Source organism: Macaca nemestrina, chromosome X, assembly GCF_043159975.1.
Source record: "Macaca nemestrina isolate mMacNem1 chromosome X, mMacNem.hap1, whole genome shotgun sequence".
NCBI lineage: Eukaryota > Metazoa > Chordata > Mammalia > Primates > Cercopithecidae > Macaca > Macaca nemestrina.
This window is the reverse complement of record NC_092145.1, coordinates 153,031,101-153,051,453: the sequence shown is the minus strand read 5'-3', so window position 1 is coordinate 153,051,453 and position 20,353 is coordinate 153,031,101. Positions and strand designations below refer to the sequence as shown.

The 20,353-nt window shown below is 38.1% G+C and overlaps 1 protein-coding gene across 12 annotated transcripts in view; it reads right to left on the bottom strand.

Moving 5' to 3' along the window:
- The window catches only part of LOC105478097 (patatin like phospholipase domain containing 4), a 251,498-nt gene that overhangs the window by 212,449 nt on the left and 18,696 nt on the right, over nt 1-20,353 (bottom strand). For 9 of the 12 annotated variants that reach the window (XR_011618283.1, XM_071088791.1, XM_024791616.2 and 6 more), the window contains exon 6: nt 13,502-13,654. Coding sequence is in view for 11 of the 12 variants with exons in the window: in XM_071088791.1 (XP_070944892.1) it covers nt 13,502-13,654 (153 nt within the window). In the remaining variant the exon portion in view is untranslated. Of the gene's footprint in view, nt 1-4,084; nt 4,288-10,290; nt 12,239-13,501; nt 13,655-20,353 lie in introns of those variants that run through there. The other 3 variants (XM_071088792.1, XM_024791619.2, XM_024791627.2) reach the window with 3 other exon arrangements.

Genomic DNA, 20,353 nt, shown 5'->3' with positions numbered 1-20,353 from the left:
ACATTTTCTCCATTTTGTAAAGGGGAAAAAAGGGAAGTTGGATATATTGATCATGAGAAGGTGATGGACTCCCCATTAGATGTGTTTCATTTTCTCCATGGTGTGGAAGATGAGGTAATATGCTGACTCTGAAAAGAATGGAGGTACCATGATAGATAACGAGAAGAGAGGAAGAACAAAACTGTTACCCCAGTGGGGAAAGTGAAAGATGAATGTACTAGCAAGCACTGGCTACTGACTCTTTTTAAGTGTTAAAATTAATTCAATGGAATTTGCAAAGTAAGATTTTTGCAAAATGTGGGTATAATAAAAATATAACCTATAAATTATTTTATAAAGCCTTAACCCTCAAATTATTAACAAACCCCTAAAGTGATTCTATCATCTGAAGTAGAAAGACAAATATTATCATTACTAATCTTTTGAAAAGGTTACTACTGAATGCTCTATTAGTTATTAATAGTTTTCCTGGAATGGTAATGGAATTTGTATATTCATTTTCTATTAATGGCAATGGTAAAGCAGTGTACTCTAATGAGTTTAGAAATGGCTCACCAACACTACCATTCTATGTACAGAATATTTCATAGAATTTCATATCAGAAATAAAAATTTTGATTGGGATATTTCCTGGTTTCTCTCCCAAACTCCCACCCCTGATTTCTTCCATTTTCATCAACCTACCTAACCACTACCTAACCCAGGCAGCCATGGCACCAGCAGGCATTGTTGCCATCCTAGGCTTCTTCACTCCATAACCTTCCAGCCTCCCGCCTGTCCGGCTCCCACTACCATCATCCTTGTTCTCCGCTTGCAGTTGCAGGCTATTTAAGTGTGGTAGGATACGTATTTTATACATACATATATGTATAAATATGGTACTGTTTTCACTAATTGTCAAAATACATAATCTCAGCTAGTTTCTTGCATTTTCTCTGGTAGACCCCCACTTTTTCATAGCTGTTCCAAACTGAGATGATTTGTCTTTTATTCTGAAAGACAACAGACCTGCTCATGTTTCTCTTCTCTGTTCCCAAATCCCTTTGTCATAGCCAGCTTCTCTCTCTTCCTAAGATCATGCTTCTCTCGAAGAGTTCTGTCTCAGTCCTCCATCAGTGTTTTTGATCTGCCCTATGTCAACTTTCACCAGAAACTCGCTCAACAAATGGACTGCCGGTGTATTCTCTCCCTGTCTTCCATTCTCTGGCCCTTCTTTATTTGTTGACAAATATGCCTCATTCTTCTTTTTTCCCCATTGTCCTGCTGTCCTCAACCCAAACTAATTTCTATTCACACACCCAACTTTCAATTTTACAGAAGTCTCTCCAACTTTTTAATATCACACATCTTGGGAAAAGTTGGTTTATAAAATACAGCAATGTTGTCTGTATAATCTGTTACTTATTACACACTTAAAAATAAATTTGTATTCCCATCACCATAGAAACCACCATCTTAGCTTTGCTTCTCAAAACGTAATGTGCATACAAATCACATGGGATTGTAGTTAGAAACGTGGTTTTTGTTTAATAGCTGGGAGATGGAGCCTGAGAGTCTTCATGTCTGATAAGCTCCCAAGGGATGCTCCAGGATTGGTTCACGGACCAGAATTTGAAACGTAAAGAGCCAGTGGATCATCACCCAAAGTCTTGTTAATTTTTTTTTTTTTAAACAGGCTGTCATTTGAAGATTAAACCTAAAATCATGTCTACCTATTTTTATCTTCTCCCTCTTTAACTCATGGCTATTTGTCTTCCAAGTGCGTCTCTCCACACAATCCGTTCTCTTCAGTCATCTCCGTGGTGTCACATCCAATAGATTTTTCATCATCATCTCACTGGTTGCCTCTGCTGAATTCACAGACTACTCATACAATGAAACGGTACAACTGTGGCTTCTATGGAGCAAGAGATTCCCCTTATAGCATTACTGGGTAACATTTATGTTGTGGTTTCGAAAAAACCAAGTCATAAAAAGGTTTAAATATTTACCTCTTTCCATGTTGTTTGAGCCACAGGTCAACAAACTGAACACATGATTTAAAACCAAACTGTAAGGATATCCAGCCCCTATGCCCACAGCAGGTCAGGAATGATACATGACTTAATCATGCCCAATCAGAATTCTTTCTTAGACTTTCTTTCAGGCCTATTTAAAAAAAAAAAAAAAAAAGCATATACTCTGTGGCTGTTAATATGATAGAATGTGAGTTTTGCTCTGAGAACAGCCATCTCACCCACCATCTGTAGAAGATCTGTTGTGAAAACAGATGACATTTGAATGCCTTCATTTCAGCTGCTGTGCTCAGGTGGCCAGGAGATAGCCCTAGATTGTACAGCTATATATACTTGTAATTCCTTTCTCTTTCTTTGACTCCCTGTGGCTTGTGGTAATTTGTGCTGGGCTTCCTTCATAAGCAACAAAAAGTTTTGACAATAATCCCTCATAAATAATCTCTTATCTATAGATTTTTATGAAAAAAAATAGCTGAGAAAATGACATGTCTACAATAGATAGAAAAATTTGGATATAAACAATCTTAGTAACTGTTTTTAAGTTTTATAAATTACCAATTTAACAATTGGGAAAATAATAAGTTAGCTATGTTTTTATGGGGTTTTATGGTCTGCCAGATGAACTTTAACATTTATTTGTCACATTTTGAAAACCAAGGTTCTGAGTGCAATTGACATTTGTAAAATTTGTGGTTTATATATGGGTACTCAACACCAATATACAATGTAATTTTCCCATTCAGCAACATAATATGTCTGGTATCACATAAGCAGATTTAATGTGCAGAGTTTTTGTATGTATCTTGCACATTTTCTGTGTGTTGCCATTTTTTTGCTATTGTGATTGCATTTTTCTACTGTTAAAATTTCTGCTGATATAAAGTATTATTAATTTCAATATATTCTTACAGACATTTGAATGAATCCTTTAACTTCTCATATTACTTTTTCAATTGATTATACTGAAATATTTAGGCATTCAGTTATTTATTTATTCCTCAATTATTGAGGACCAGTAGTGTGTTAGGTCATGTGCATGGTGCTAGAGACAATTTACAATTTACAAATATAATTGTTAGGTTTTGAAGGGAAGCTGAGGGTTAAAAAAAAAGACACACACACAGAAAGAGGGTAGCTCAACAGCAAATGCAGGCTTTGTGTCCAGTATAAAACCTAAAGAAGTGGGGGACCAGCTTAATGCCAGAGCCCACCGCTGCTTACAGGCTGGGGGTACTTATAGGTATGGGCGGGAGGGGTTTGGGCAGTATGGCTTGCTGCCCGGTGGGACATTGATAAGATGTTCCCACAATGAGGTGGTTCTGGTCCTTGTTCTGGCGGGATGTCATCGTAGTGTTCCTTGTATCTTTGCCCAGCAAGATATGATAGGGACGTTTCTTTAGTTGGGGCTTTGTCTGCCCTGTGATCAGGGCAGGATGTTTCTCATGGCCCGAACCCCCGTGAAATGTTTCACTTTGATCAAGTTCAGCATAATAGCGGGGAGCTTACATAAAGGTGCAGTTTGGACTCACATTCTTGCAAGGTTTGCAAAATTGTGGGGAGCTTACAAAATGGTGTAATTTCGGCCAACAGTAATGATTCCAGTATTTTGTTCATTTTATTAGTTTTTCTTTTTCTTTGTTGCTGCATTTTCTAAGTCTTGCAGAACGGTGTGTGGAATAGCAGAGATGTCAGGCACACGAGCCTTATTCCTGATTTAATGGAAATGCTCCCATGCTTCATGACCCAGAATGAGGCTTGCCATTTGATTGTGAGTTTTTAAAAGGTATTTTATTGAAACTTCTTTTTATTCTTGAGTATAGCTATTTTATTAATCTATCATGCATATTGAAAGAAGAGCATTTTCAAAAGGATGGTCTGCTTTGACTGAATAAAACCAGAAAAGGGCAGTGTTGTGTCTACAAAAGAACTGTATGGGGATGATGCCAATCTCTCTGATATAACATCTGGAGCATTACAAACAGTCCTCACAACATCAAAAAAGACTTTTAAAATTTATTATTTTTATTATTATCTATAATTTTACATTATTTGTGCCAAAAGCATATTAAACTAATCCAAAAGGAAAGGTTTCTAAAGAGCAGTCCCAATAGCACTAGTACCATCAGACAAAACAAAACTACTGTGAGCTAATATCTGCAACAATGTCTTCAAAACAGCAGCTGGGCCATCATGGCACAATCCTGTAATCCCAGTACTTTGGGAGGCCAAGGTGGGAGGATCCCTTGAATCCCTCCAGGAGTTCAAGGCCAACCTGGAAAACACAGCAACACCCCATCTCTACCAAAAAAAAAAAAAAAAAAAAAAATTCTTTCTTTCTTTCTTTTTTTTTTTTTATAAGTTGGGTGTAGTGGCATGCACCTATAATCCCAGCTACTCAGAAGGCTGAGGCAGGATAATCATTTGAGCTCAGGAGTTCAAGGTTACAGTGAGCTATGCATTCACTGCATAGTGTCACTGCACTCCAGCCTCAGTGATAGAGCAAGATCCTATTTCTAAAACTTAAAAAAAAAAAAAACAAGAAAAAAGGCAGCTGATTATGATTGAGCAGGCATAATCCATATCAAAGTCATTGAAGATGTGCATTACAATAGTAAAAATACAATAACTTCCCAGCAAATGGCAATAAACCTCTTGAGGAAATAAAGTCATTTTTTGAATTAACGCAAGGATACCATTGGGAGTGAGGATGGCACTGATCCTGCTATGCTTTTGTGAGGCCATCTTCCCCATTAGTCTATAGCACCATAGACTATTTTATTCTACTTAATTTTGTAATTTAATAAAATCCCCATTTTTAACCTTGTTTATTGACTCATTTACTTGTTACTGCTTTCTCGCCCAGTACAACAAATATTCCCTTAAGTCAGGAACCTGCTTTATTTGTTCACATCTACATATCAAGTATGTAGCACAAATCCTGGCACATAGTAAATTCTCAATAAATATGTATGGAATAGACCAGAAAGCAATGATTAAATACCTTCTTTCTGACCCTTCTAATACATAGAAATACTTTGCAAATCACTAATATTTTGAAATGTACATTAAAACTACATTGGTACCCTCTCAATCTTCCCAGTTATAGTCAATAATTTAATTACACCATTTAAGATGACAAGGAGGCTAACCAGTAAATTGTAGCCACTAAGCAAATGTGATAGATCAATATGGAACATGGATTGAAGAAAGATCTTTATGCAAAGTATTTTACAATGTTGATTGCATATTCTAACTCCATATGCCTTCTTTTTTTAACAGTAAGTTAATTATACTTCACTGACAGAGATAGTGAAGGTATTGTAAACCACAAAAATATAATATAGTGTATACTGTTGTTATATAAAATAACAACAAATGAAAATGAAATCAATTGCACTTTTTCATGCTAGTAGCCTGGTGTACTAAATTGTTCAAGGACAATCTAGCCAACTGATTTTATGTTTATTGTTGCAAGGTGACAATGATCTATGTTAGATATAAAGTATTTGCACACTTACAGGTATATTTACTTTATCTTATTGTCCACAATGTGGCTAAAAAATAAGAATACTTTTTGGTTTATATAACTAATTGATTAAAGAATTTCATCATGGAATGACTATCACCATTTAAGTAGCTTTATATAGATGAAATACATAAACTAAGGAATTTTTATTCATAGCACTCATAGAAAATAATCATGCTTTTGAGTAGAAATAATTTCTATGAGATATTCTGTAGCCATAAATTTAAATAAAACATATCTAAGACTTAGGAGAAAGAAAAGGAAATTATTTAAAATAAAGTACTAATTATTTTTGGATGTCATATTTTTTGTAAAATCTTTTAAACACAAGTTGAGAATTTCAGTGTCTGTGTTGTTCTAAGTTTGCATTAGAATGTTTTCAAACTGCAGACTGTTATCCATCAGTGATTGTGAAATAATTTAAGTGTAGCATGACAATTTTTACAAATAAAAATGGAATAAAAACCTCAAAAAACATTACACATAATAAAAGTGTTTCATAAAAATTATTTTTATTTATGAGTATGTATTTACATATTTATATTTGCACATGTATGCCTATATGCATATGGAAATATATGTGTAAAATATGTGCATATATTTATTGGATTACCTTATAAAACAGGTCAGGCCAGGCGCGGTGGCTCATGCCTGTAATCCCAGCACTTTGGGAGGCCAAGGTGGGCAGATCACTTGAGGTTAGGAGTTTGAGACCAGCCCGGCCAACATGGTGAAACTCTGCCTCTACTAAAAATAAAACAGGTCATATTCAAGAAAGATTGGAAGTCATTGAAGAAAATGTTGTACCAAACATTAGAATACATAGGTGGCTATAACATGCAACCAAAATGTATTCAGTTCTTAGTGTGTGAGGAGGATTTTACAAAGACTGTCAGCTAAAAACAACTTCATGGTGAAATGTAAGGAATGATAATGTGATAAGCCATTTGATCTCCTTCAGCTCCTCCTCTCAGTTTCTGAGCGTTAAGGATGTATTTGAAGGCGAACACTCCTACTCTTTTACCCCACACATAAGTTCTAGTTAAGCACCAGGTTCCTAGTTGGGAGACAGATGACAACCTCTCCTGTTTTAAAGACACATGTCAAAGCTGCGTATCTGTAAATGACAACCTAATCAAAGCCCCTTTATGTTTCCTTTTAATGCTTACTTTAGGAGGAAAGACCTAGGTACCCTAAAACAAGCACAACTCTACTGTCCTACACAGGGATTTTTTAACATAAGAAAGTAATAAAGAAATAATTGTTAAGTCCTCATCTGCTTTTTCACCAGTTGTTGGGCAGTTATTTATGTACAGTTCATCTTTGAACAATATGGGGGTTGGGGTGCCGACTTCCCCGTCCACCACTCCTGTGGTCAAAAATTCACACATAACTTTTGACTCTCCCAAAATGTAACTACTAAGAGCCTACTATTGACTGGAAGCTTTACTAATAACATAAACAGTCAGTTAAGACATGCCTTGTATGTTATATGAATTATACACTGTATTCTCACAATCAAGTAAGCTAGAGAAAAGAAAATATTAAGAAAATCACAAGGAAGATAAAATATATTCACTGTTTACTTAGTGAAAGTGGATCATCATAAGGGTTTTTGTCCTCATCTTCACACTGACTGGGCTGAGGAGGTGGAGGAAGAGGAGGGGTTGGTCTTGTCTCAGGGGTGGCAGAGGCAGAAGGCGTAGAGGAAGTGGAAGGGGAGGCAGGCACACTTGGTGTAATGTTTACTGAAAAAATCCACAAGGACCCTCATAGTTCAAACTCGTTTTGTTCAAGGGTCAAGTGTACATCGACTCTAAGTGGGGTCCTTTAGCAGCAAGTAATAGACCCTGGCTGTGTTAAGTCACACAGAGCAGGTACTGGAAGGATATGATATCAACAGTTCCTATTATTGGCAGCTGGTAGGAGAACGGGCTTCTAAAACTCAGCTATTTGGCATCAAGTTGGCCACCCTAGGTCACTGTGGTTGCCACTGTTTCTAAGGTGACATTGACTTTCCTCAATCATTCTCTGTTCCATAGTGGCTTCCTTTTCAGGCACGGGTCAGGTGATCAGAGTCCATTTTCCAGTGGCGTGACCCAAACCTTAGGTCCTCAGGGATACGTGCCCTTGCTTCTGCCATATAAGGTTGCAATGGTTTCCCACTAACTATTGCACTAGTGCTGGTTGTAGGCTGGATAACTGCAGGGGTTACCCCAATTTCATGCACATTCTTCCCTATCCCCATCACATGGCAGCAAATCCATCTTCCCTTGACAAGTACAATAAGATCATCCATTACCAGGATTCTGTTCAGCCAGTAGAAGGAGCAACCAGAAATGGCAAAGTAGAACAGATCTTTTCCCTCACTGGGAGTGACTGGCACTAGTAACCCCCTTAGATTTGAAATTGTCAAGAAATAGTTCTGACTGAGGTTGATCAGTAGAGCTAAATTGCCTAGTTCCATGACCTTGCCAGGAACCAAGTTTTGGGGTTGATGTGTCCGCAGTGTCAATAAGCCCAGTGATCACTCCTTCGACCATTTTACCTTCTTCCTGGAGTAACTTCAGGATTTGAACGTGTGTCATCCTGAGCCTTTCCTCCAGGGGGTCCTCTTGTGAGTGATGGGTGTCCAGGTGAGTGGTGGGTGAGGGGGTAATAGTGAAGTCCCTGTCTTGGCTAGCAACAGACACCGGCACATCTCACTGTCGGACAAAAGGAGAAGCAGCCACCATAAACCTTCCTCAAGCTTCCTGGCCCTTTCACATTGCTTGTGTGGCCTGAATTATCTCACATGTTTGTTTTCTTGGTTGCTCAGGTGAACTCCGTGAAGGGAGGGATCCACAAAAGTGTCCGGTAGACTCTTTGCATGGCCCAAGTTCAATCTTGCAAGGGACAGTTTATGAATCAGGGACCCACCTGCAGGGTCATGAGCTTGGCCATAGCTGGAAGGTCATGTTGCAAAGCTATTGAACCCATCAAGGGAGGGCTGATATTCTTGGACTGCCTGGAGCTGTGGGGCTTTCCAAAAGAGTAGAGTACCCATATGCACTTTACTAGGTCTGCCCACAAAAGTGGATCTGACTATATAAATGTTAAAGAGCATTTATAAACTCAGTGAAATCGAGCATTACATAAATGCTGTTTCATCTCGCCACAGTTAAAACGCAGCTGCTGTGACATGTTTTAGGTATTGCATATGTACATACATATATATGTGCAAGTATGTTCATATTCATGTTTTTCACAAATTATCTTATTTCAAGATTAAGTTGGATGTGATATTATGACTTGTACATGACTATGTACTCACACATGCTTTCTAAAGTATGAATAAAATTAAATCATATTTTTCCCCTCTAAGTCAGTCAAAATGGGGAAATTATACTGAGTTAGCGGATATGTGCGAGGAAAAATAAACGTGTGTTATCATTAAGTAAGCAGAGCTTCGAGTTGTGCAGTTAGAGAAAAATTGAAGTGCAGAACTAAGCAAATAAATGGTGAATTCTGCCCAAGGAAACTGTCAATTTGCAAATCAGAATCATGATAACTGTCTAAAAATCTGTACACTTTTCATGAACTGCAATAATTGCCTTCCTTCCTACTTTGAGTTATTTAGATAATTACTTCAACTTCTGATTTTGTTTTGCTATCATGTAGACAAAATTTAGGCAAGAAAAATCTCAAAACACTGATCTTCCATAGTTAGGCTCCTCAATTGTAAAAGTAATAGACTGGATCCAAAAACTTTTTACAACTAATATTTATAAACATGTTTTTATGTAATTGTATTTCTCTTTTTTAATCCTCAAAAAAATTAAAAGCATAATCACTAATATCTGCGTGTTTTGAGTGCTCATGCTTGTTTAGAATCAAAATTCAATGCCCAGAGTGGTGTGACTGTATCTTTGCAAGCTTCTGGTATACACACCCTGCACCTGATACTGAGAACCCAGAATTAACAGGTTTTTTTCTTTCCTTTTTTAATATATGGCTTGTTCCTTTAGAGCACTGTTTAACTTCAAAACCAAATCTATTTTCTCTAATTGTCAATAGAAGGAGTTGGTTACCATAGTTACAAAGTAAAGCGTGTTATTGAAAAGAAGAAAAGGAAGACTAATGACATTTTTAATGACAGATTCCAAGATATAAGGAAATTGCCCCCACAGAGAATTGGGAATGTATCAAGCCGCCAATCACAGTAATTATCCTGCAAACATATCAGTATCTGGGTCAGAAAGTCCTTTCAGATTTTCTACATGCCAGTTCTACAATGCCTCAAAATTTTGATCCCACAAGTAAGGCAGATCCTGTTGTGAATGCCTGTTTTCAATGAGTATGGCTGCATGAGCACACACTCCAGCAAAGATAAGCAGAGTGTGCTTGGGAGCATGCTCACAGGAGAATTGGCGCACCAGCCCCAGAGAGTGCCTAGTATGTACCAAGTATGCGTTTCATTACACCGCTGTATTTCTCTCATGCAGGAAAGTTGCTGCAGACTGATATGTCAATGATCTTACAATATTTTTAAAGTACCATCACCTGGGTGATAAACTAATCTTTACAACAAATCCCCATGACAGAAGTTTACCTATAACAAACCTGCACACATACCCCTGAACTTAAAATAAAAGTTAAAAAGAAAAGTACCATCCACTCACAGGGTCAAATACATATATAGTCAATACCAGACACTTCAAAAAAGTCTTATGCAATGAGATTTTGTTTTGCAGCTTAAATTTCTTCAAGTTAAGGGTACATCAATAAGGAATTTATTGAAATACAGTGTATCATACAAACAGAATATTCACACAAAATGATCAAAGGAAGGGGTAAGGATAAAAGTATTAAAACTGAAAATTTACCTAGTGAATAAGTGGACATAAAAATTGAGAATCTATCCACTTCATGTCACTTATGGAAACAACACATTAAGATTAAACCTCATGTTAGCTAGAGTAGGAGAAACTACATACCACAGGGACCATCATTATTCTAGAGTGGGTCTGTGCAGAACGCCTCAAAAAGAGGCCATCTTTGGTGTTTATGTGCTAAAAAATTGTGTATTTTGCCTTCTGAGAACCATAAAATTGACTCAAAAATAGTTTCAAAGGGTAAAAGGGAAAATGCATGACAATTGAAGACATGGAATTAAATTGGTTTGTCTCTAACTGCCTCGTAGTAATCAAGGGTTCATACTTGGCAAAATCTCATAAAAACAGATTTAGGATTTAAGACAGTGTAAGTAAATTAGTACAAGCCCATACACAAGTCCTCAAAGTGATGGAGAACTACTCAGAAAGTAAAAGACCTGGGATCAGTATATGATTTAAAAATGAGAAGTGAATGATTATTCTGGATTTAATTCTTATTTACTAGGCTACCTGGTTCTTTGTGTTTAGTAGTATTTTATCTATTTAAGTTCCCACAATAGATATATCCAATATATAGAACAATAGCTAAATACTCAGAGAGGTATGGCCTTGGAGAGAGAGAGAGAGAGAGAGAATGAATGACAACCAGCCTGATAATCTCCTAAACTTGGGGGGGGGGGTGGTGGTTTAGAGGAGGAAGATGAGAGGGGATAAGCCTCTTCAAAATCTCCTAGGTTTCTGGATATCTGCCCTTAACTGCACTGGGAGCAACTGCACACACCTGTGGAAAGCAAACTGCTATGGTTTGGCTGTGTCCCCACCCAAATCTCATGTTGAAGTGTAGCTCCCACAATTCCCACATGTTGTGGGGGGGACCCAGTGGGAGGTAATTAAATCATGGAGGCAGGTCTTTCCCATGCTATTTTCATGATAGTGAATAAGTCTCAAGAGATCTGGTGGTTTTATAAAGGGGAGTTTCCCTGCACAAGTTTTCTTCTCTTGTCTGCTGTCATGTGAGACATGCCTTTCACCTTTCACCATGATTGTGAGGCCTCCCCAGTTATGTGGAACTGTGAGTCCATTAAACCTCTTTCTTTTGTAAATTGCCCAGTCTCAGGTATGTCTTTCTCAGCAGTGTGAAAATGGACTAATACACAAACCTTTGTTCCTCCAGTCCTGATCAAAGGTCTTGAACCATGAGTCACCTATTTCTCAAATCCTTCCTCTCCTACCCTGTGGCCTGGGTCAGCCTGAGAGCCTAGTTCCTTCAGTTCCAGAGCTACAGGGATACAGCTAAGTCATGGAAACACCCATGCTTCATGTCAAGATCATGCCACACATTCTCCATGGCACCTAAGTGGTGGCCCTCCATTTTCCATGTTCCTCAATTTACCCAAAGAGCCTATCCTCCTCCATTTCTTAAAGGACATGACAATTCACCAAAAATGATTCCTTATCACCTAAGTGTATCCTTCTTAATGACATTGTCAAATTCTAATAAAGTGCCTCTTACATCCTTGCACTAGGTAATAATTCAAATATTAAAAATAAACACAAATATTACAAGGAGTAATAATACAATTGAGAGTCTTGATAGATTTTCTAAAAAGGATTTGATTAGAAACTTCCATCAAAAACTGTCTGAAACATGTTTTGCATTATAAGCTTTTAAGCATTTTATTCAAACCAATTTTCTTTAAGTAAAAACTTAATAGTGTCATCAAAACCACATTGATACAGAGATTCCATTTTCCTCTTGCTTGGGGGAAAAAGGGCTTGGTTGAGTCTCACCAGGTTTGCCAGGGACAACTAGAATAAAAAGACTGAAATTTAAGCTGTAGGATATTGCAGTACAGGAAAATATACACTATTTTTATAATCTAGGTTTTCTTATCACAGATACAATTAGCAGTAACAAAAAAATCAGTAGGAAAAATTTAAAGTTCAGAAGTTACCTCCACTGATACAGTAAAGGAGGGTTTCTCAGCCTTGGTACTGCTGACATTTGGGGCCACGACGTCTTAATTGTGTGATGGTCACGTGCACTGTAGGACGTTTAACACCATTCCTGGCCTCTACCCACCAGATGCCAGGGGCACAACTGGGACATGATAACCAAAAATGTCTGGGTACGATATCATCCCACATGGAAAACTATTAGACTAGATTAAGGGAATCAGTATTTTTATGTCAATTATTCATTTGGGTCCCTAAGTTTTTCTCGACTAGTTTTATATATTTCATTACTTCCATCTTTCTAAGCAAATAAATGGTTTTATTTAAAATTGCTCTGGGCCAGGCATGGTGGCTGAGGCCTGTAATCCCAGCACTTTGAGAGGCCAAGGCAGGCGGATCACTTGAGCCCAGGAGTTTGGGACCAGCCTAGGCAACACAGTGAGACTTTGTCTCTGCAAATAATTTTTTAAAAAGGTAGTCGGGTGTGGTGGCACGTGCCTGCAGTCCCAAGTACTTGGGAGGCTGAGGCGGCAAGATTACCTGGGCCTGGGTGGTCGAGGCTGCAGTGAGACATGATCTTGCCACTGTACTCCAGCCTAGGGGACAGAGCAACATCCTGTCTCAAAGAAGAAAAAAATTGCTCTGATATCCTACCAAGTTTATTGATGTGAAAAAGAAGTGACAGTTAATAAGCAGCAAAAACGGGCGGGTATGGTGCATGTCTGTAATCCTTTGGGAGGCCAAGATGGAAGAATCACTTGAGTCAGGGAGTTTGAGACCAGCCTGGGCAACCTAGTGAAACCCTGTCTCTACAAAAGATAAAAAAAAAAATTAGCCCCGCGAGATGGTGCACATCTATAGTCCCAGCTACATGGCAGGCTAAGGTAGGAGGGGTGCTAAAAATAAAATAAAAATAAAAGCAGCAAAAAGACTTAATGCTGACAGTCCATAAGAACCCAAGTTCCTATGCCTGATACATGTTGTAAAGTATTAAACAATACACTAAAGAGAAGATGCAACCCCTACCTACAATTATCAATGAGCTTCCAGTGCTTGGGAAACACGTTGAAATCTGTGGAAATTTTTAGTAGATCAGGACTCTTCATATATCACTGAACATATTTACTCACCATGATATCCTGCTTGGCGATATTAACATACAGATCCAGCTGCCCTTTGTCCTGCGGGGAGATGTCCAGTCGTCCACTGAAGGGGGAGATGGTCACAGTCCGGCCGACGGGCAGGATGGGAAGAGCGTTGGTGAGGCCTCCGTCCACCCACTTCTGTGGAAAGAAACATCTCACATCAGCACATGTCAACAACACATCCCGCACAAAGAAAAGCAGATCCTAATAATATGTGTGCTTTGGATATGCTTTTAAATTGCTATTTTTGAGGACTAATCCCATTGGGGATCTGTTTTGGGGGTAAAACAAATCTTGGTACACATATCACTTACCAATATAAGAACAACTCTGGACAGAATTTAACTAGATTATTGTCTGTAAGACTTGAATTCTTACTGATTAGAGTGCATGCCTAAGAAGTCACGTGTAATTAGATTGGGGCTCATTATTCAATCAAACTAAAAAGTCAAATTTACCGTGGATGCTGAACAAAACATCCACCACCAGAGGAGGTTCCATTTTTATTATAAGAATTGGAAACTGGCATTTTCTGTGGCAAACTTAAAAAGTAAATACAGCAACTAGAAATGCTTCTAATTCCAAAGTGGTTCTTGTGCTCTTGAAGCAAGGGGCATGTCCTGAAGCCATAAGGAATGGGAGTGCTGCATCAAAGCATACATTCCTCAGTAGGCACTCAGTGCTCTCAACCCCACCTCAAAGGGGAGTGAGTGATGGAGAAGGCGGAGGACAGAAGCCTCCCAAGAAAGAAAATGAAACAGTCTTGGGGCAATGAGGACGGACAATGAGGTGCTCAAGGTGTGTGCAGCCTCAGCCCCTAGCTCTACAGAAGTGCACGATGAGGAATGGTGACAGAAGAATCACACAGACAATATTCCTTCTGCTGTCTATTCCAAGGCCAAACAGTCTCAATGCAGCCATGATCTAATGTATTCACATGATCAGCCATAGCAATCAATAAACACAACACACATGGAAATAACGTCCAAATTGTCTAAGTTTATCTGTTATTAAAAGTAGCCTTCAGATAATATACAAAAAAAACCAAAAAGTCTGGTAACACTTGAAAGTCCTGTATGCAGGAATCTTCAGTGAAGTTTGTAAATTGAGTTGTGCTTGAATGTGTAAAATGAAATGCAGATAAAACAAATCTTTGTTATTCAACATAAAGATGGCAAGAGGAGGGAGAAAACAGGCCAAAATAAAATGTTCTCAACTCACTTAAAACCATGCATTCATTTCTTCCAATGTGTCTTTTTCATGTCCTTCTTAATTGTGTTTATTTATTATTTCATCTTTTTTTTTTTTTTTTTGAGACAGAGTCTCGCTCTGTCGCACAGGCTGAACTGCAGTGGCGCCATCTTGGCTCACTGCAAGCTCCGCCTCCCGGGTTCACGCCATTCTCCTGCCTCAGCCTCCCGAGTAGCTGGGACTACAGGTGCCCGCCACCACGCCTGGCTAATTTTTTGTATTTTTAGTAGAGATGAGGTTTCACCGTGTTAGCCAGGGTGGTCTCAATCTCCTGACATCGTGATCTGCCCACCTTGGCCTCCCGAAGTGCTGGGATTACAGGCATGAGTCACTGTACCCGGTCAATTGTGTTTATTTCTAAAGCTGGTGACAAAATGAGTGGTATTACATTATTTACAAAGGCTCTAGCCAGCCACGAACTCCTCCAAAGGAAATAAAAGTAAATAAATAAAAGATAAAAATGGGTTGAAAATTCCTTTTGACAGAATTGCATTTTGGTGGAGGAGAGAGTATAAGTAGATTGGATTAAAATAACACTGACCTGTATAATTTGCATATTGTCATTATGTTTAAAAAAATATAAAGATTATGATATGTGTATTACACATACTTATTCGCATTTGTATGTGTATATGCATGTATATATGTGTTTGTGTATGTGTGTTTATATATGTATGTATATGTACACATAAAATATAGCTGGTTATATAACTGTATTATCTAAAAGGGAGGTTTGCAAAAAAAGGCTCGAAAATATCTGATTCTGTCCCAGAACTTGCTTTTTTCCCTGATTGCTTTAGGTATAAATATCAAATTCTGGAATAGGATAATACCCAGAAGGGAAAAGAAAGACAGCTTCCAAAATTATTTCATATTGTCAACAGAAGCTGTCATCAATGATGTAAAAATTCATATAGGTTTCATCAAGAAAAATTAAAGATATCAAACTTTAAGTAACAGCTCTTCTGATTTATTCAACTTAATGAAAAGAAGGGCAATCTGGCTCATTAAATTGGAAAGTGTTCTAATTTACTGTGGGGTTAATGACTGCTGTTTCAGGGGATTGAAAATCCTTTTTCCAAATTTTGTTCACTCTTGTTAGCTTATTCTGATTAGATAAATGACAAGGGAAAATGTACAGCAGCTTATCAAACTACTTGATTAAACTTGCAATGATATCAGCTCCTTCTATAACCCTTGATGCTATAGCCCCACTACTCAGATATGCTAAATGTGGTACTTTTTACTCCTGATTTATGCTCTCATGAGCTGTATCACTCAGGACAATCACACATTCATTCGGGCATGCAGATTCCAGCAAAGTTTCTGGAAACAACTGTCACAACAACAAATATTCTTCAACCTCCAAATTAAAAGTAGAAACATTTTATATCTTGTGCTCTACTGATAGTTTAAAATCTTGCATAGTAAACACTTCTGTCCATGAATTCTCTGGCTGTTCACAACATATGCCTGTGAGTCATTCCCATCTTCTTGCTTCATGGGCAGCATTCTACATGCTGATGGCTACTTCTATGAGCTTCTGTGACTCCAAAATTGTCCTTAAGAAAAATAGCTGCTGGTCTAAAGTTTTCCTGTACGTGTGTCAGTTTTCATCACATAGCACCATCATCCTCAAAGGAAAAGGGAGAACAACTACATAAAAATTCCAGGGCAAAATAGTTTCAAAATCATACTTGTTACAGGCTGTACAGTGACCACCTCTCGGTCCCACTGCTAGACCTACTATTCTTTTCTCTAATCTTTGGCCATATTCTAAGTGTGTTCCACATTCAAGTCAATGCCTGAGTCCTAAGACATAGAAATAAGCAACTGCTCAATAGAAAAACAGAAACAAAACAAAAAACTCATGCCCAATTGTGGGGCAGACATCTACTGTGATTGTTCTCTGAAAGTTAAAGCATTGAAAACTACAATTAGTGGAATCACTTCTAAAGAGATAAGGCTACCTGTTACACCTAAACAGGCTAGAACATTCATCTGGCAGTACTTGTTAAACTTTGCTTTATACATTGATGTGTTATGGGTACCTATTGAGAACATGCCTTATGAATTTAAGTAACTGCTATTATGTAACGTAGGTGGAAAACTTAAAAAAGGACTTGATGAGTTAATATCCACTGAAAGGGCCAGTTTATTCATTCAGTAAGTGATCCCTGAGCATCCAGTGTGTGTCTGGATGTGTGGTAGATGCTGGGGATATGTTTGTGATAGAACTTCAATGAAGGGCTCCATTTTCTTAAGGTATATTTCATTCAAAAAAACAACTGAATAAAAAATACTTTTCTGGAAGAATGAATAAGATGTTGCTATCTATAATTATTATAAATACCATGGCACAGGGCCTAATAGTGCAAAAGTGATTTCACATGTATAATTTAATATGCTCTTTACAAGAACCCTATGAGGCAGAAAGGTCATGCTCGTATATTCAGTTACCTCATGTTACAGAAGAAGAAACTGAGGCTTGCAGGTTTCCTTGCTATAGTTCACGGGGTGGCAAAGTACGGCCCATCATCTGCTCCAGTAAATAAAATTTTATTGGCACATGACCAGGACCTTTTGTTGAGATATTGCCTGCGACTGCTTCCCTCTACAACAGCACAGTTGAGTAGGTGTGTTGACAGAGACAATGCTGAGGGTATTTACTGTCTGATACTCTACAGAGAATGAAACATCTATTGCTACCGAATATACAGGCAAGAAGGGATAGAGTTGTCTTTTCACTTCAGGTTTTTTTCCTCACACACTGTAAAATTCAGGGATGCTCTATGGGGCAGGGGCAAATTAGAATTGATTTCTGAGGGGTGAGAGAGAAGAACATGTGCTTTGAACAATAATTTCATATTTGCAAACATGTCTGCATTGCTTTCATGAGACAGCCTACAGATAGCAATGCCCAACAATGCTCTTGATTAGCAATTCCTAAAATAAAAGGGAGAGGGAAAGAGACAAAGAGATACCCACCTCCTTGGACACAGGTGAGAATCTCCCAAATACGGTGAGAAGAAGACAGATGAGATTTTTTAATCAAAGACAGACAAGTAAAAATACAATTCTAAAAGAGAGGTTGAGAAACCTGCCATACTAACCTTTACTAAGTATTGATTCTTGGTGCATTGCTTTCTTGGTTTTTGCATGTGTGAAGGATGATTAAAAATGATGACTCCAGATACCTACTTTTGAGAAGGCTCTAAAGGGTTATTTAACAGTTGACCATCTATAAACACCATATAGAAAATTTTCCCTAGAGGACTAACATGTTGTGTCAAAAATTAAACAGACAAACCAAAAAAATCTAAAAAGTCACTGAAGAATAATAGCGTCTATTTCAGAATAACTAGAAATTGATATCCAGGTTTCCATCCAGCCAAATCTAGCTGGTGACAAGGCCAGCTACCACTGTTTGCTATGACAGTGACAGAGCTGCATTTCTATGTTAAAAGTCTAAGCCATGAGGAAACAGGAGCCTAAGGACCACAGTATCAACCTCATATAAAAGCACAGTTACATGGAGTATTTCACAATTCTGTTTCCGACAGAAGTGTCAGGAATGAAAGAATAAATGACCCATAAGGCCAAATTCGCATGGACTAGGATAATACAATGGTGCATTTTCATGTTCCTGTAATAGTATACACTTAATCTTAGCCAAAAGGCCAAGAAGTGATCGTGTAATATACTACAGAGTCAAAATATTACTTGAATTCCAACTCAGATGAAAGGAAACAATGCAAAATCCTACAGCCTTTCTTTTCTTTTCTTTTTTTTTTTTTTCCAGACAGAGTTTCACTCTTGTTGCCCAAGCTGGAGTGCAATGGCGTGATCTCTGCTCACTGCAACCTCGGCCTCCTGTATTCAAGAAATTCTCCTGCTTCAGCCTCCCGAGTAGCTGGGATTACAGGCGTGTGCCACCACGCCCAGCTAATTTTTTGTATTTTTAGTAGAAACAGGGTTTCACCATGTTAGCCAGGCTGGTCTCGAACTCCTGATCTCAGGTGATCCGCCCGCCTTAGCCTCCCAAAGTGCTAGGATTACAGGTGGGAGCCACCGTGCCCAGTCAATCCTACAGCTTTTCTTCTGATCTGAATCTGCCAGTTCTGGAGATGATTTTATTCTGATATTTTAGTCACCTGCCAATGCTAATTCTCTTTTAAAACAAATCAGTTAAGAATTCCTCTTGAAAATTTTCATTCTTATTCCAAATTGACAAGAATCTGTGAAAACATGGCCTAAATGTGTGAACATTCCTGTGGATTTATTCTACCATTGGAAAGAGTTCATATGTAGTAAAGAAAAATCATTAGTCAAAAATATAGGACTAAACTTCAATTTATTTCCATTCATTCACTGACACATCTATTAATGAGTATGTACTATAAGTAAGGTACTAAAATAGTCATAAGATGAAGCCAGAGAAAACTACAGAACTTTTTAAAATAATATTTTTTAAAAAGCAGTTTTTTCTTTTTCTTTCTTTTTTTTTTTTGAAACAGGGTTTTGCTCTGTTGCCCAGGCTGGAGTATGGTGGTGTGATCATAGCTCACTGCACCCTCAACCTCCTCAGGCTCAGGTGATCCTCCCACCTCAGCTTCCAAAGCAGCTGGGACTATAGGCACACGCCACTATGCCTGGCTAATTTTTGTATTTTTTCGTAGGGACAGGGTTTTGCCATGTTTCCCAAGTTAAAAAGAAAAAGTAATTTTCAAAGACATCATTCCACTTTAAACCACTGGTAGAGGGTTTTGAAAGGACCCATACTGGTGTTTGCTCTAGTTGAAATTAATCTTATGTATTATTAAGGTACGATTCTTCTAAGCGATTAATAAAAACATTTTAATGCACATATTGGATCCACAAATATATCTTAATAAAATCCAGCAATACCTGCAATGTAGAAATGAGGAGGTCTGTGTATTTAACAAAAGTCACAAGTGGAGAGAATAGACTCTGCCCCTGTTTCCCGAGTCCCACTTTGTCTGCCTTTCCTGACTCAATGCCACAAACATAAGTAACACTAAGTCTCTTTTTCCCCTTCTGCCACCTCCACTTTTGTCACTTCAGAAAAACAACCAAAGACAACAAATACATCAAAACCTGAGCTCTATGAAAACATGAAAATCTAGAAAACGAGAGGTGCATTCAGCATGACTGAAATGTTTAAATAATTTAAATCACATAAAAAGCTTATACTAACATTAAAACACTGCATTTAAAGCAACCTTCACACTTCCCTGAAAATGGAAAGGAAAGATTCTAGAAAACAACGCGGCATGGAAACCCTATTAGAATGTGGGAGGTGATCAGGCTTAAGGAGAGTTAGTGTTAAGCAGAGAATGGTACTTCTAAATTGTCGCTTTCTGGTGTTATAAACAATGCGAGGCCACTGTGGCTCTCTTGTCAATCATGTGCGTGAGGCCCTTATTGCAGACTCCATTAAACAACAGAGGAAAACTGAATGCTTTCAGGAGACATAAGGTTCAACCCTACAAGTAATTATGATGTGCCTCTTATGCACAGAAACCACATGATCAGCAAGACACTGTCCTGGGACATTGCCCAGGG